Source organism: Salvelinus alpinus, chromosome 3, assembly GCF_045679555.1.
Source record: "Salvelinus alpinus chromosome 3, SLU_Salpinus.1, whole genome shotgun sequence".
NCBI classification, from domain to species: Eukaryota; Metazoa; Chordata; class Actinopteri; order Salmoniformes; family Salmonidae; genus Salvelinus; species Salvelinus alpinus.
The window spans coordinates 35,124,361-35,141,797 of NC_092088.1; the positions used below are offsets into that span (position 1 = coordinate 35,124,361).

The 17,437-nt window shown below is 40.8% G+C and overlaps 1 protein-coding gene across 1 annotated transcript; it reads right to left on the reverse strand.

Annotated features, from left to right (window-relative positions):
- Positions 1-1,106: 1,106 nt before the first annotated feature.
- LOC139570596 (probable vesicular acetylcholine transporter-A) lies at positions 1,107-3,748 on the reverse strand. Its single transcript, XM_071392581.1, has one exon. The coding sequence runs from the start codon at positions 3,245-3,247 to the stop codon at positions 1,685-1,687; it is 1,563 nt and encodes a 520-aa protein (XP_071248682.1). The 5' UTR covers positions 3,248-3,748; the 3' UTR covers positions 1,107-1,684.
- Positions 3,749-17,437: the final 13,689 nt, after the last annotated feature.

Sequence of the window (17,437 nt, forward strand, 5' to 3'; positions counted from 1 at the left end):
GTGACCAATCTTATTGGTTTAAGAATTGTTCCGACTTGAAAAGAACTTGAAAACAATCATGTCGGAGTTACGACTTCCCATTGTCCAGTATCCCAGGAGAATGTGAAGCCAGCATAATACTGCATTCACGTGCTAGTCGGTACTAGGAAACTGACATTTCTGACTTGCTAACTGGTTGAACGCGTTACAGTAGCCTAAGTATATAACATGAGTGACATGACCGTAATAATCATAATGGAAAGGCATTGGAAAGGCCATAAGTGTAAGCCAACATAATTCATTATTTTACATTAACCTGTTTAACATGTAATACATGCATTATGAAGAAAATGGTGTAATTTAGGCTCCACGAAATATGAAATGGGTTATGAATAAAATCGTGTATGGTTGCCTACATGAAAAAAAGGCGTTCTGATTACAAGTGCACCAGTATCCAAAGTCTTAAGCGAAATCAAGCACAGAAAACAGCATTTGCATTAATAAAACAATATTTCCCACGAATTAAGTCGCACGTAAATGTGCGTCTTTTCTCAAAAATTCTGTTCAGCAAGTCTAAAACAGTACATATAGGCATACAACGACACATTTTAAAACATGGTTAAACAAAGACAAAATTTCTGTATATTCATGACGTTGAATTAGCCATTAAGAAGAACAAAAATGAAATATAAATTATCGCGTCTATATGGTTGTTGCAAAGGCTTGTGTAGCCTACTGGTTAAATTTGTGCCTTTTCTCACGAATTAAGAGGCACATAAATTCGTGTCTTTTCTCACGAATTGAACCACCCCAAAAATGCACGAAAACGCACGAAATCTGCTGAAATACATGTTGTACATATATGCGCGAATTGAATGTGAGACTGTGTTGCAGCCTATAGGTCTTGATTGAGATGTATGTTCATATTACATTTTAATTTGATGTGAATAATGTGTTGTGATTTTAGTGACTTTGACTTGTGAATTTCTTACAACCCTTTCAACTATAACGTTATGTAAATATTCGATTTGCATTATAAGAGAGCAACACAGACTGGTAGCTAAAGGGAGTTAGCCAATCATTGCATGCATATTATACTTTTGACAATAACACACATGAAGCACTGGTACATTCACATACTCTTGATTTAATATGTACATTAATATACACATATAAGCAATTGCTGAAATGTCCTATCATACATTTAGGATATGCATTCCAGATAGCCTATACATCATCCAAATTAAGTTAAATACAGAATACGCAAAGTAAGACGGGGGATTCAAATCCATCTATTCCCCCCTAAAAGTGTATTGTGACATATTGCATATTGATTTTAGCAGCACAGCTCTTGCAAAATACATATAAGGTATATTATTTTGAATGACGAATACATTTCATTAGTTCTTTTTTATGATAAAAGTTATGTTCAGTTTACACAGGTCCATGAATATGATATGGAATCAATGTTTTGGCACAATGCACACACTTTCAGCTTTAACAAATATCACCCTAGCGCAATCTACTGTGAATGCTTCTTCAGATGACATTGTCCGATTGAATTGGAAGACAGGAGATTAATCTGGAGTTATCTTCTTTCCTAATTAAATGATGTAAATGGTTCGGTCAAAGGAGTATGGCACTGAGAGTATAGCTTCATCGCTTTATGGGCACTTTTTTTTATTTTATTTTTATTTTTTACAGTTTACGCATACTCAAATGACTCTTCTTCAGAATACTTGTCTATGCCATTCTCATCAACAACATTACTTAACCCCTTCCTCTTCCTCTCGCGTTCCTGAGTTTTTATTGTGTCGTAGAGACCCGTGGGGCCTTCCTCCAGTAGCATGCCTCTCTCCGAGTTTGATGGTTTCATTTGGCACACGTTCTTTAGTAAGAGGAGCGCTGGTGCGTAAAGCACGTTGGCGAGGCCCATGCCCAGGTTGAGCTGAATGAAGCCCAGGTCGTGGACTATCTGTCCGGCCACCACAGGGCCCAGGGCGTAGGCCACGCAGTAGGAGATGTCCGCGATGGCGTACACACTGCCGTACACCGACACATGCCGCACGTCCACCAGGAAAGCGAGTGTAGGCAGTAGCGCCGTGTCCACCAGGGCGATGCCAAAGCAGATGCCACACAGTGGACCCATCAGCTGGCCGAAGGTCTTACAGGCTGGCACGGTGCACGAACTGGCGCCGATTATCACCATGCCCAAGGCCCCGTAGAACCACTGCAGGTGTGGGTACTTAGCCGCGAGTTTGACGGTGATGTACACACCCAGGACATGCGGGAAGAACGCGGGAAGCCAGGCAAGGCCGATCTCCCATTCGGAAGAGTTCATGGTTTCTTCCATCCAGTTTGCGATGGTGGGCTCCAGGAAGGCCAGCGGGATGTTACAGGTGGTCAGGGCACCCGCCACCACAACTATGTAGGGGTCAATCATCAGTTTGTAGATGGGGGTGCCCACGGGCATGTTCTCTCTCTCCCCTCTGGAGAAGGGCTTTAACACGGTCAGGCACAGCATGCCGTCCGTGAAACAGATGCAGGCCAGCACAATGAAGGGCACCCGTTTCCCACAAAACTCGTACAGGATGCCCCCGAAGGGAGGCGCCACTAAGCTGCCGAAAGAGATGAATGCCAGGGCGATACCCAGGGCTCTGCTCCTCTCCGCCTCCTCCGTGTACTTATCCGCTATCATGGCGATGCCTGATGTATCTGCGAACGCTGAGCCCAAGCCCTGCAAGCTCCTCGCCGCGAACAGAGACACGTAATTATCGGCGAAGGCGAATAGACAAGTGGAAAAAAACATGATGATGAGTCCGATGAACAGAGGAAGGTCATAGCCGACCCGGTCAATGAACGTCCCGGTCAACGGGTTGACCAAAAGCTGCAATATGGCTTTGGACGCAAAAAGTACACCAATCTGCAGGTCGAAGTTGCCTTTGGTGGCTTTAAAGACAGTATGATTCGAGGAATTCCCGGCGTTTATTACTCTTGCATTAAACGAAGCGTGATCTGCCTCACTTTGTAATTCTGCTAAATAGTCTGGTATGATCGGCACAATTACCATGTAAAGCATGTTATCTAATAGAAGTGCTACACAGACAATCACTAGAATAATCCGTCTCTGTCGCTCAGGGTCTTTGAATTTAGTACCTAGTTGTTTAGTTCTTTCGCCTATCTCAGACAGTTTCATAGCAGCAGATTGAGCTAGATCCCCGGCTCCGTGGTCGGCTCCGTGGTCCTCTGTGATTCCCTCTGTATCCATGATTCTTTACGTTTTCTGCTGGCTTCTCTCTTCAAAAACGAAAAATAAACTCTTTCCACCGACTGAAATGTGCGCGTCTCAGTTCAGGGGCTCTGTGTACATTTGTTTTGGTCTTGTCAGGTTCACTCATTCAATTAACTTATTCAGCAGCAGTCTAAACATATCGCCAGCTTTCCGGTCTTTACCTTTCCCTGATGGCACAGTCCGTCATTGCGCTCCTATTTCCTCTCTCGTGACTTGGACGCGTTTTATCCCTGTCTTCCATTGTGGTTTCATTGTCTCATACCCCGGCATTCAGGTGACGCGCTGGCGACAGATAAACTCTCACAGGTTAGGGATTCACCTGCAGCTCACTCGCACACTGTTACTAGTTTGTGCGGCTCTTTCCTAAACCAGACTGCCCCCTTCAGTGCCCTGCGCTCTCCGCCATCTGCTCTCACGTCTGCAGCCACCTGTATGTCATCATCTCACATCAGCTAGACCCCTTCAGTGTCCCCCTACCCCGTCGTTTCCAAAAGCCATATGATGCAATCCTTGTTTGCCTTTCAGTGTTTCCACAGATGGGACATTATTTTATGATAATTTAACACATGGCAAGCCCGTGCCCAATAACACTCTGCAACCAGTTACTTCACGGAAAAATACTCTTGGTTTGATTTAGGCCCACCCTTCAATCAAAGGACAGTGTGTGCTTGTATAATATGAATTGTATGGACGGTTTCAAAAAGTCAGGAGAGCTAAACAATGGACAACATTTGAACAATGTGTTTGGAAACATTTGAACAAGGAGTTATCTTTTTAGATGTGGGCTATATTTGTTTCCAAGTGACCTTTGATGTACTGTATGTATTTTATGCAATGTATGTTCAATACAATATCCACTGTTTGGTTAACATTTCTAACTTTCATACAACAAAATATTAATTAAATTAAATTAATTGAAAAGTACCCTAATGTTTTAATAGTGAAACGTGTGTAGTTCAGACAGAGGAGTGATCAACTACACTGATCTCGACTGAGTCTTCACTCAGCCGCAACAAGGTTGCCATTTTAAGCACATGACGTCTTTACCCAAGAATTGGAATTCCAATAAGGGAGTGAACGTTATTTATAATATGGGTTACATGGAGAAAATCGGACCTCTATGAAATGAAAATGGACGGCCCTCCCTTCAGCAAAATATATTTGACCGGAACGCTTGAAAAAAAGTAACCCTCCCCTATACCCAAAATAATAATTCAAACAAAGTGGATAGAAGAGAACTGTCCACCAATTACCCTCACTTCTTGGACAGACCAGAGCAGTTTTAGAAACGGTTCTTTGTCCTGTAAGCATTAAATGGGAACGCAAAAAATACTAATAGTGCACAGGGCTGCGGGCTTCGCAGGACACAGGACACCGTGGAAGGGAGTAGAGTTGGAAAGATATCCTTCATAGTAAAATTATTGCATGCATTTATCATTTATGCAGATCCGAGAAAAAAATACTTTAATAAAAAAAATATGCAATTTTTCGTCATTTTACATATTAGCAGAATCTTTTTTAATAGCACACAAATTACCGAAATTTCAGGATCTTCGTAGCCTATAGGCTATGAATCATTTGATTGAGACCACACTAGATAGCCTATAAGCGCACTTGATATTGCGCTCCCACCGGAGAATCAGAGATGAGGCTATTTAGGCTATAGGCTATTTAGTGTGGTCTCAATCAAATGATCCATAGCCTATAGGCTACGAAGTGCATGCTCGGGGAAGCAAAGTTATACTTCTAAGATACCTGCTGGGATGGTGTAAACAAAACTAGGCTGCACTACACACCACAATGAATATTCCAACGCTGAGCCCCAGGCTGCTCTGCTCTTGCTTATCAAAAACGTTTTTTGTGTGCTGCCTTACCAAAATGGCTGTGCTGTGTAGGCCTAAGGTGGCCTACACAAAGGGTTATTCAGATTTTTTTTGTTGATTAGGCCTAGTCTGAAAAATTCATTATCTCATGCGTGAACTAGCGGCATCTGGCACACATCAACATATAGCCTAATAAGCAACTCAATTCTAAAACTGTGAGAAATATTGACATTTCATCAATTACAAATTACATGATGCTCCCCTAGACTAGATATAAAAATTATTAAACCCTGCCCTTGAGTGAAATAGAAAAAGCATGACCCTCCTCCATTTTCCTCCAGATTGTACATTTCGATCCATCAATAATCTCTCATAGCTCCCAGTAACAGTGATGTGAGTCGGTGTCCAAATCAGATGCAAGCCTTAGAGCACATTAAATCAAAGTTTAATCGAGCACATTAAATCAAAGTGTAATTTAGTCAAGCATACTTGATCAAACTGTAAAGGTCCTGCAAAGTCAAAATCATGTTTTTCCATCAAATTGGATGATATTTGGACATAACCAGATGAAAGTAGCATGACCAAATTATGAACATTTATGGTCGCTGGTACATTGAGAAATTTTGATCACAAACTTACTGGCTTCCTCCTCTATGTCAGAGTGGGAGGGGGGGGGGGGGGGGGGGTATGACGATTCTAAATGACAGGGGCCCTAAAAAAATATTAGAACTATGGGTAACAAAATCAATATAAAATTATTAACCTATCATAATTAATAGAGTATTTTATTTACAATGCAATAATAAAAATAACCGTTTATTTTCTTGTTTTTGGCAAAAAGTAGAAATCCAGAGAGCCTCTGTATTGCCCCCCTATTTACATATTTACATGAAATGGTTTGGACCTGCCCCCAAACCAGGCGCTAACGGCACTTGCTAGCAGTGAATTGCGAGTGAGGAGTGCCGTGGAGCATCATGTCGTAGCTTCCTAAAGAAATATCTGGCTTCCAAAAATGAAAAGAAAGACAGGTGAGAGAAAAGAAAGAGCGACAATATGTCACCAAATTTTACACAAAGGAAGGTGAGTGTAGTCCGTGAGTGGTGGAAATTAACCTGTTAGCTTAGTCCATAGTGAAATAGGCTACTTTTGCTCCCCTAACAGGCTGACTACACCACTCGCGTCGCTTGCGCGAACGTTGCAAAATAAATTTAGAAATCTATATTATTAAATTATTGCACCCACACTGCTCGCGCGCGCCAATGAGCGTCAGCATTGCCTAGGGCTAAAATAGAAGTCAGTTCTATTTGTGACGCAGATCGCGCTCCAAGTCCTGCCTCTCCCATCTCCTCATTGCTTTATAGAGGCAGGTACCAACGTGCCATCTCCTCATTGGTTATACCCACGTGGGTGACTGAAAGACGAACGAGGTCAGTGGCAGTAATGCACCTAATTTATGAAAGTTGCCAATCGCAATATAAAGTCAAGAGAAGAAAAAGCCTAGGAGGAGAGATGACTAGAAACGATTTGGTTGACCCTTATGTGTGGATTAATTGTCGAAGTAGAGGATCTTGTACATTTCAGGTTAAATAACAACTCAATGTTTATATCCCAGGACAAATTAGCTAGCAACAGCAAGCTAGCTAAATAGGACAAATTAGCTAGCAAGTGCAAGGTAGCTAGCTAATTGCTATAAATGTTTCATGCTTTTCGACCTGTCCCCAACTTAATGTAATTGGTTCAGAGTTTGTTTTGATATTTTAACCTACGTGTCATGATCGCATTTGGTGTGGGGGACAAAATACATTAATGCACGATTGCGCACGCGTGCAGCTGGTTTGGGTTCCGTGTTTAACATTAGTTACTTAATATCTTTTCAGAACATTCTGGGTATATACATTTCTCTCCTTTTTTAGCCGACATTTAATCAATGCAGGCAAACTTTTAGCAAGCTATTCATACTAAATCAGTTGTCCCTTCCCCTGCACGGTGCCAGGCCCAACAGATGCAACTTCAGGCTCAGCAGCCCTGTCTCCCCATCCCCATACCCCTGAACCAGCCCTACTCCCAACTGAAGAAGGAGGTGAGCAGCATTGTGTTGAATGACATGTCAATTGGCATAATTGCAGGTACTGCAATGCATTGAGGACAGGAATGTGATTCTCCAGTCAGGAAAACACAGAGGCAGCCAATATCAGAGCCTTAAAGAAAGAGATGCAAACTCTTAGAGATGGATGGGAGTCTCTCCTGTCTGAGGCAACACTGATTGCTACGCAAATGGATGTTGCACCTCAATTTAGCAAGGAACACAGCCACCAGAGGAAAAGGAAGAGATTCCATGATGAGACCTCTCAAGAAAAGACAGCTCAGGACAGTGCAGCAACGGTGTTTCAGAACAGTGTTTTTTACTGCTTTGGACAACATCATAAGTGACACTAGGTTCCACACCACTGCAAAAAATGTAAAAAGCAGATTAGTGAGGATAAAGTCCCTTCTGTGTGCCAACCACTGGTCATAAACTATTCCAGAGATCTTACACCTGAGTTTCAAAATGAAGTAAGACACCTGAACACTATATATGCTTCCACTTTCCCCCCTAACTTGTCCCCTCTTGGTCTCCTGAATGCAATTTGTAAGATGCAGCTGAAAAGCCTTTTTGGAGAAGTGTGCATTGTTTTACATATATTTTGCACACTGCCTGTGACTGTTGCTGGTGGCGAGAGAGCTTTCAGTAAGCTACAACTGATAAAAAACTATTTGAGGTCCACTATGTCCCAGGACAGGCTTTGCAGTATTGCCCTGCTATCCATTGAAAGTCAGTTTGCTAGAAAGCTGGACTTCAAAGATTTGATTGTTAGCTTTGCTAGCAAGAACTCTTGGCGCTGGGCTCTTGGTTAGTAAAGCTGAGCAAGGGCCAGTGATAACTGTTAAATGGCATGGCTATGGATATTGGATTACTACACACATTATGCCCACAGGTTGAGAACAAGACTGAGAACAGACAGAGACAGGGAACAAGATATATCTCAAAGTAATGGCTGGATTGCCATAACATGTGTTGTCCACAATCAAGACCCCAAGTGGAAGAAACCTATTAATTTGGTGACCACTTGACCTTTCCTCTAATGCCACCATCATGCCTATTCATTTCCATTTCCACTTTTACAGCTGCTAATTTTCTAGTTGGTACAGTTGAAGTCGGAAATTTACATACACTTAGGTTGGAGTCATTAAAACACATTTTTCAACCGCTCCACAAATTTCTTGTTAACAAACTATAGTTTTGGCAAGTCGGTTAGGACTGTGCATGACACAAGGAATTTTTCTATCAATTATTTACAGACAGATTATTTCACTTATAATTCACTGTATCACAATTCCAGTGGGTCAGAAGTTTACATACACTAAGTTGACCATGCCTTTAAACAGCTTGGAAAATTCCAGAAAATTATGTCATGGCTTTAGAAGCTTCTGAAAAGCTAATTGACAGCAATTTCCAAACGCCTGAAGTTACCACGTTCATCTGTTACCATGTTCAACAATAGTACGCAAGAATAAACACCATGGGACCACGCAGCCGTCATACTACTCAGGAAGGAGGCGTGTTCTGTCTCCTAGAGATTAACCTACTTTGGTGTGAAAAGTGAAAATCAATCCCAGAACAACAGCAAAGGACCTTGTGAAGATGCTGGAGGAAACAGCTACAAAAGTATCTATATCCACAGTAAAATGAGTCCTATATCGACATGACCTGAAAGGCCGCACAGCAAGGAAGAAGCCACTGCTCCGAAACCGCCATAAAAAAAGCCAGACTACGGTTTGCAACTGCACATGGGGACAAAGATCGTACTTTTTGGAGAAATGTCCTCTGGTCTGATGAAACTGTTTGGCCATAATGACCATCGTTACGTTTGTAGGAAAAAGAGGGAGGTATGCAAGCCGAAGAACACCATCCCAACCGTGAAGCACGGGGGTGGCAGCATCATGTTGTGGAGGTGCTTTACTGCAGGAAGGACTGGTGCACTTCACAAAATAGATGGCTTCATGAGGAGGGAAATTATGTGGATATATTGAAGCAACGTCTCAAGACATCAGTCAGGAAGTTAAGGCTTGGTCGCAAATGGGTCTTCCAAATGGACAATGACCCCGAGCATACTTCCAAAGTTGTGGCAAAATGGCTTAACGGCAACAAAGTCAAGGTATTGGAGTGGCCATCACCATTCCCTGACCTCAATCCTATAGAAAATGTGTGGGCAGAACTGAATAAGCTTGTGTGAGCAGGAGGCCTACAAACCTGACTCAGTTTCACCAGCTGTCAGGAGGAATGGGAAAAAATTCCCCCAACTTATTGTGGGAAGTTTATGGAAGGCTACCCAAAACGTTTGACCCAAGTTAAACAATTTAAAGGCAATGCTACCAAATCCTAATTGTGTGTATGTAAACTTCTGACCCACTGGGAATGTGATGAAAGAAATAAAAGCTGAAATAAATCATTCCCTCTACTTTTATTCTGACATTTCACATTCTTAAAATAAAGTGGTGATCCTAACCGACCTAAGACAGGGAATTTTAACTGGGATTAAATGTCAGGAATTGTTGAAAAACTGAGTTTAAATGTATTTGGCTAAGGTGTATGTAAACTTCCGACTTCAACTGTATGTATACTTAGTTCAAACATCTGCTGCTGATTTTATTATTTTGTTTGTTTTATAATTCTATAGATGATGTTTATTTATTTTAATTGAAAAGGTTAATGTATTTTTAAGAGAATTTTCCATTCAAGAATTGTACCATTAAAATTACATTTAGACATTAAAAGATGGCATTTAGCACATTTCAGTATTACATTTACATTTAAGTCATTTAGCAGACGCTCTTATCCAGAGCGACTTACAAATTGGTGCATTCACCTTATGATATCCAGTGGAACAACCACTTTACAATAGTGCATCTAACTCTTTTAAGGGGGGGGGGTTAGAAGGATTACTTTATCCTATCCTAGGTATTCCTTAAAGAGGTGGGGTTTCAGGTGTCTCCGGAAGGTGGTGATTGACTCCGCTGACCTGGCGTCGTGAGGGAGTTTGTTCCACCATTGGGGTGCCAGAGCAGCGAACAGTTTTGACTGGGCTGAGCGGGAACTGTACTTCCTCAGAGGTAGGGAGGCGAGCAGGCCAGAGGTGGATGAACGCAGTGCCCTTGTTTGGGTGTAGGGCCTGATCAGAGCCTGAAGGTACGGAGGTGCCCTTCAGTATGATAAAGAGTGTATCAGTCTTGCATCAAATAGTGAATTCCACTGTTTGAGTGTTGTTCTGAGTGTTGTCAGAATACACTCACTAAGCATTCTTATGCAAGTGAAGTACATTTCCGATACAACATGTCACAACAGGCCTTATGGAAACAGAACATTTGTGGGTAAACTTTCCAAATGTAGACAAAACAAAAAACATTAGACAAGCTGGGATCTTTTTGTGTCTGTAACATTAATTATGCGAGAAATGTCGGTGGAAACGCATATTGATATAATAACCATCATATCGAAGTAACTTGGAGTTACATGATGATATGTTGTGTGGTCCTCCCACTACGACTCGTCAGGAAAGCATGCAGTTTATTAGACTACAGTTGAAATAAGCTATGAACTTCACAGGGTGGTGAAAATGCAAGGTGATGAGCTTGATGCATCTTTCCAATAAATATTGAGGGTCTTATTCTGGTGACACAATCATCGATGCTTGGCTGAAGTTTGACAAGTAAAAATAATCTTGCTCTTTTGTCCATAATAATCTCATCATGTAGGCTATACCCACACTGTATCTGCAAACTGTTGGCTAGAGCACGTGGCAATACCAGAGAGGGCGCACTTGCTTTATAATGCAACATTTTGTAGAGTTTTTTGTTACATACACTTCATGCTCGTAAATAAATGTTAGCTGGTAAGCCAGCCATCTAACCTCAGCTAACGTTAGCTAGCTAACAGAAAGCTTTAACTTGGGGTCTTTTGTTTAGACATGTCCCGTTAACATTTGCCAGCTAGCTAAAAAATGTAATATAATCCCAATCCATAAAGTAATGTTACTTGCAATAAAAACCGAGTGTCATAGCCAGCTAAAGTTAACAAAATAGGTTCAATTTTAGCAAGCCAGCCATCAAACTTCTGCTGGCTAGCTAACAGCAAGCTTTAACTACAGTGCCTTGCAAAATATTCATCCCTGTTGGCGTTTTTCCTATTTTGTTGCATTACAACCTGTAATTTAAATGGATATTATTTGGATTTCATATACAGTGGGGAGAACAAGTATTTGACACACTGCCGAATTTGCAGGTTTTCCTACTTACAAAGCATGTAGAGGTCTGTAATTTTTATCATAGGTACACTTCAACTGTGAGAGATGGAATCTAAAACAAAAATCCAGACAATCACATTGTATGATTTCTAAGTAATTAATTTGCATTTTATTGCATTAAATAAAGTCCACCTGTATGCAATAAGTGTCACATGATCTGTCACATGATCTCAGTATATATACACCTGTTCTGAATGGCCCCAGAGTCTGCAACACCACTAAGCAAGGGGCACCAACAAGCAAGTGGCACCATGAAGACCAAGGAGCTCTCCAAACAGGGTTGGGACAAAGTTGTGGAGAAGTACAGATCAAGGTTGGGTTATAAAAAAAGATCAGAAACTTTGAACATCCCACGGAACACCATTAAATCCATTATTAAAAAATGTATAGAATTTGGCACCACAACAAAGCTGCCAAGAGAGGGCCGCCCACCAATACTCACGGACCAGGCAAGGAGGGCATTAATCAGAGAGGCAACAAAGAGACCAAAGATAACTCTGAAGAAGCTGCAAAGCTCCACAGCTGAGATTGGAATATCTGTCCATAGAACCACTTTAAGCCGTACACTCCACAGAGCTGGGCCTTACGGCCCAGAGAGTGGCCAGAAAAAAGGCATTGCTTAAAGAAAAAAATAAGCAAACATGTTTGGTGTTCGCCAAAAGGCATTTGGGAGACTCCCCAAACATATGGAAGAAGGTACTCTGGTCAGATGAGATTAAAATTGAGCTTTTTGGCCACCAAGGAAAATGCTATCTGGCGCAAACCCAAAACCTCTCATCACTCCGAGAAGAACATCACACCAATACAGGGAAGCATGGTGGTGGCAGCATCATGCTGTGGGGATGTCTTTCCATCGGCAGGTTCTGGGTAACTGGTCAGAATTGAAGGAATGGATGGTGCTAAATAGAGGGAAATTCTTGAGGGAAACCTGTTTCAGTCTTCCAGAGATTTGAGACTGGGACGGAGGTTCACCTTCCAGCAGGACAATGACCCGAAGCATACTGCTGAAGCAACACTCACATGGTTTATAAGGGGAAACATTTAAATGTCTTGGAATGGCCTAGTCAAAGCATAGACCTCAATCCAATTGAGAATCTGTGGTATGACTTAAAAGATTGCTGTACACCAGCGGAACCCATCCAACTTGAAGGAGCTGGAGCAGTTTTGCCTTGAAGAATGGGCAAAATCCCAGAGACTAGATGTGCCAAGCGTAGAGAGACATACCCCAAGAGACTTGCAGCTGTAATTGCTGCAAAAGGTGGCTCTACAGAGTATTGATTTTTTTTTTTGGGGGGGGGGGGGGGGGGTGAATAGTTATGCACGCTCAAGTTCAGTTTTTTTCTTTTTGTCTTGTTTGTTTCGCAAGAAGAAATATTTTGTATCTTCAAAGTGGTAGGCATGTTGTGTAAATGAAATGATACAAACCCCCAAAAAATCAATTGTAATTTCAGGTTGTAAGGAAACAAAATAGGAAAAATGCCAAGAGGGGTAAATACTTTTGCAAGTCACTGTAGCAATATAAGGTGATTGTCATAGCAAGCTAAAGTTAACCAAGTAGGTTCATTGTTAGCAAGCCAGCCATAGAACTTCAGCTGGCTAGCTAACAGCAATCTTTAACTTGCAATGAAAACTAATTAGAAATTATAATATCTCAAACTGAAACTGATTCTTACCCGTATACAAAGCTTCCCGGCAGACTGCAACCCTTTTTATTAAATAAGACGTCCTGTGTTGTTCCGTTTAGTTTGCACAGCTTGTTTGGCCCATTGTGTTCCACTGATTTCAAAACGCGTGAAAAAACTCTGTGATAACACTGTTGATCGCCGTTTCTTCCCCATCAGTGTCATCAGAAGACTCTACGTCTTCTTCAATTAACATATTTTTACCAAATCAGGGATTTCCTCATCACCTGATTCATTTTCAGAGTCAGAGAGAGTCAGCATGGCACGATCGTCCTCCAGAAAAGAGTCCATCACAACTTTTTCCCACTGACCTTTGTTGATTCAGGGCAACAATGTTATTGAGAGCAGTAGCAACATATTTGTAGTTCTCATGTAGTGATTGAACAACAACTGCATTCCCACCCCCCACCCCTAAAGGCATACACTCTTAGAAAAACAGGTGCTTTCTAGAACCAATAAGGGATCTTCGGCTGTCCCCATCGGAGAACCCTTTGAAGAACCCTTTTTGGTTCCAGGTATAACCCATTTAGGTTCCAGGTAGAACCCTTTTCACAGAGGGTTCTACCTGGAACCAAAAAGGGTTCTCCTATGGGGACAGCAGTTCAAAACTCGAATGCATTTGTCATGTTGACACGTCTATCAATGCTGCTGCAAACTGCAACAGAAGAAACATGTGAAATGGGAGATGTATATCAATTTCTTGATATTCATGGTTAATTAACATGGTCTGAATAAAATTTTGGAAACACTCAGAATTTCTTGTTTTTGAAAGAAAAGCTATGTTTTTTTGTCCATTTAAAATAACATCAAAGTGATTAGAAATACAGTATAGACATTGTTAATGTTGTAAGTGACTATTGGAGCTGGAAACGGCAGATTCTTTTAAGGAATATCTACATAGGCCCATTATTAGCAACAATCACTCCTGTGTTAGCTAATCCAAGTTTAGCATTTTAAAAGGCTAATTGATCATTAGGAAACCCTTTTGCAAGTATGTTAGCACAGCTGAAAACTGTTGTTCTGATTAAAGAAGCAATAAAACGGTCCTTCTTTAGACTAGTTGAGTATCTGGAGCATCAACATTTGTGGGTTCGATTACAGGCTCAAAATGGCCAGAAAAAAAGAACTAAAACCTGTTTTTTCTTTGTCATTATGGGGTGTTGTGTGTAGATTGATGAGGGAAAAAAACATTTTAGAATAAGACTGTATCGTAACAAAATGTGTAAAAAGTCAAGGGGTCTGAATACTTTCTGAATGCACAGTACAGAGCACCAAATTTAGTGGAAAGGTGATGCTGCCATCCTTAGGCGAAGTTGTGTAGGCTGCTATGTCCACTGCTGTCGGTGGTACACTCAGAGGAAGAGTGTTGGAGACATCTAGTGGCAAAATGATTAACTGCATAATGATGCTGAGTCACCTCATACATGGGTTTTGGTTGAATATTTGTTTTTTTTAAACAAATGGCAGTTTTTTTTTAAATCTTTGAGATACATTATAACAGACTTATATGCATAATAATCATCTCATGATCTTGACTAAATACCAGCCATTATTAGTGTGTTGATGTTTATACACTGAAAGACATAACATATACTGTAATCAAATCAAATCAAATGTATTTGTCACATACACATGGTTAGCAGATGTTAATGCGAGTGTAGCGAAATGCTTGTGCTTCTAGTTCCGACAATGCAGTAATAACCAACGAGTAATCTAACCTAACAATTCCACAACTACTACCTTATACACACAAGTGTAAAGGGATAAAGAATATGTACATAAAGATATATGAATGAGTGATGGTACAGAACGGCATAGGCAAGATGCAGTAGATGGTATAGAGTACAGTATATACATATGAGATGAGTAATGTAGGGTATGTAAACATAAAGTGGCATAGTTTAAAGTGGCTAGTGATACATGTATTACAAAAGGTGGCAAGATGCAGTAGATGATATAGAGTACAGTATATACATATACATATGAGATGAGTAATGTAGGTTATGTAAACATTATATTAAGTGGCATTGTTTAAAGTGGCTAGTGATACATTTTTACATCAATTTCCATCAATTTCCATAATAAAGTGGCTGGAGTTGAGTCAGTATGTTGGCAGCAGCAACTCAATGTTAGTGGTGGCTGTTTAACAGTCTGATGGCCTTGAGATAGAAGCTGTTTTTCTGTCTCTCTGTCCCTGCTTTGATGCACCTGTACTGACCTCGCCTTCTGGATGATAGCGGGGTGAACAGGCAGTGGCTCGGGTGGTTGTTGTCCTTGATGATCTTTATGGCCTTCCTGTGACATCGGGTGGTGTAGGTGTCCTGGAGGGCAGGTAGTTTTCCCCCGGTGATGCGTTGTGCAGACCTCACTACCCTCTGGAGAGCCTTACGGTTGTGGGCGGAGCAGTTGCCGTACCAGGCGGTGATACAGCCCGACAGGATGCTCTCGATTGTGCATCTGTAGAAGGTTGTGAGTGCTTTTGGTGACAAGCCGAATTTCTTCAGCCTCCTGAGGTTGAAGAGGCGCTGCCCGTCTTATTATAAGTTATTATAAACACAATCTCACATTCAATACGTGCATATATGTACATAATGCATTTCACCAAATGTCATGCGTTTGTGTGTGGCTTAATTCATGAGAAAAGACAGAAACTTATGTGCTACTTAATTCTGGTGAAAATACATATTTAACCAGTAGGCTGCACACAAGCCTTTGTAACAACCATAGACGTGATATCCTATATTTCATTTTTGTTCTTCTTTATGACTAATTCAACTTTATGAAAATACATAAATGTTGTCTTTATTTAACACTGTTTTAAAATGTGTAGTTGTATGCCTATATGTACTGTTTTAGACTTGCTGAACAGAATTTGTGAGAAAAGACGCACATTTACATGCGACTTAATTAGTTGAAAAAATTGTTTTATTAATGCCAATGCTGTTTTCTATGTTAGATTTCGCTTAATACTTTGGGATATTGGTGTACTTGTAATCAGAAAGGCCCTTTTTTTGTTTAGGCAACAGTACAAGATTTTCTTCATAACGCATTTCATATTTCGTGGAGCCTAAATTACAAAATTTTTCATAATGCATTTATTACATATTAAACAGGTTAATGTAAAATAATGAATTATGTTGGCTTACACTTATGGCGCTTCCAAGGCCTTTCCATGACGAATATTACGGTCATGTCAATCATGTTATATACTTAGGCTACTGTAACGCGTTCAACCAGTTAGAAAGTCAGAAATGTCAGTTTCCTAGTACCGACTAGCAATTGAATGCTGTATTATGCTGGCTTCACATTTTCTTGGGAAATGGGAAAATGGGAAGTTGTAACTCCGACATGATTGTGTTCAAGTGCTTTTGAAGTCGGAATAATTCTTAAACCAATAAGATTGTCAACATCATTTTCTAATTTCCCACTTGAATTACACTCCAAATAGGAATTACAAGTGAAACTTCCCAGTCGGGAACTAGGAATTTCTGAGAACTCCGATAGCACCTGAACGAGGCATTAGTATGTGTAATAGACAACAGTAGGGTCTGGGTCGTGGCGTGTCCAGCCCTCATACCCATTCACGACCACTGCGGAGTGAGTGTCAGAAGCCTACTGTGTGTCCGTGCAGTCAACTAGTATAATTATTGTTTGTGAAGTAAGTATGGTGATTATCATTAAGGTTCTGGTCGTCTGAGATACCAACAAATGTTTGGTTTAACAATAATATTTTTCAAGGAGCGGTTCCAATGTTAAGCCTACATACATAGCCTACATCTGTCTTCAGATTTATTTTATGGGTGATTTTTCCATAAAATACATTTCTTTCAATCTACCAATCCACTCTTCCGTAGTATGAATGTCCTCATTTAACCAATGCTCTTTGATACATATATTTGCTGCAGACTAGAGGATATTCAACAGGTAGGCATTTTGAAACCGTTCAGAGATTACTCCAAGTAATGGCACTTTTTAGGTTCTTTGCCAGGGAACATTTAAACAAATTATCAATGGCCAATACTTTTTTCTATGCTTGATTTCACTTAATATGTTTGGGTGTTGTTGCGTTCATTGCAGTCAGAAAACATGTTGGCCGATCAAAACCCTTGCGGGTGATGTTGCTTTCTCTCCTAAGTCTTACGAGAAAATAACGGAAAAACGGACCCAAGATCAGTACTGTACATAAGCAACTTCAACCCAATGTAATGCGGAGCGTGTTCCAGCTCGTCAACACAATCCGTAACGTACAGCACGCATAAAGCAACTATTTCTGTCTTACAATCTCTCTCCACCAGGTGTAACACTTCTCTCATCGTTTAA

Coding starts and splice junctions, on each gene's coding strand:
- LOC139570596 (XM_071392581.1), bottom strand. CDS start 3,247: ATGGATACAGAGGGAATCACAGAGGACCACGGAGCCGACCACGGAGCC.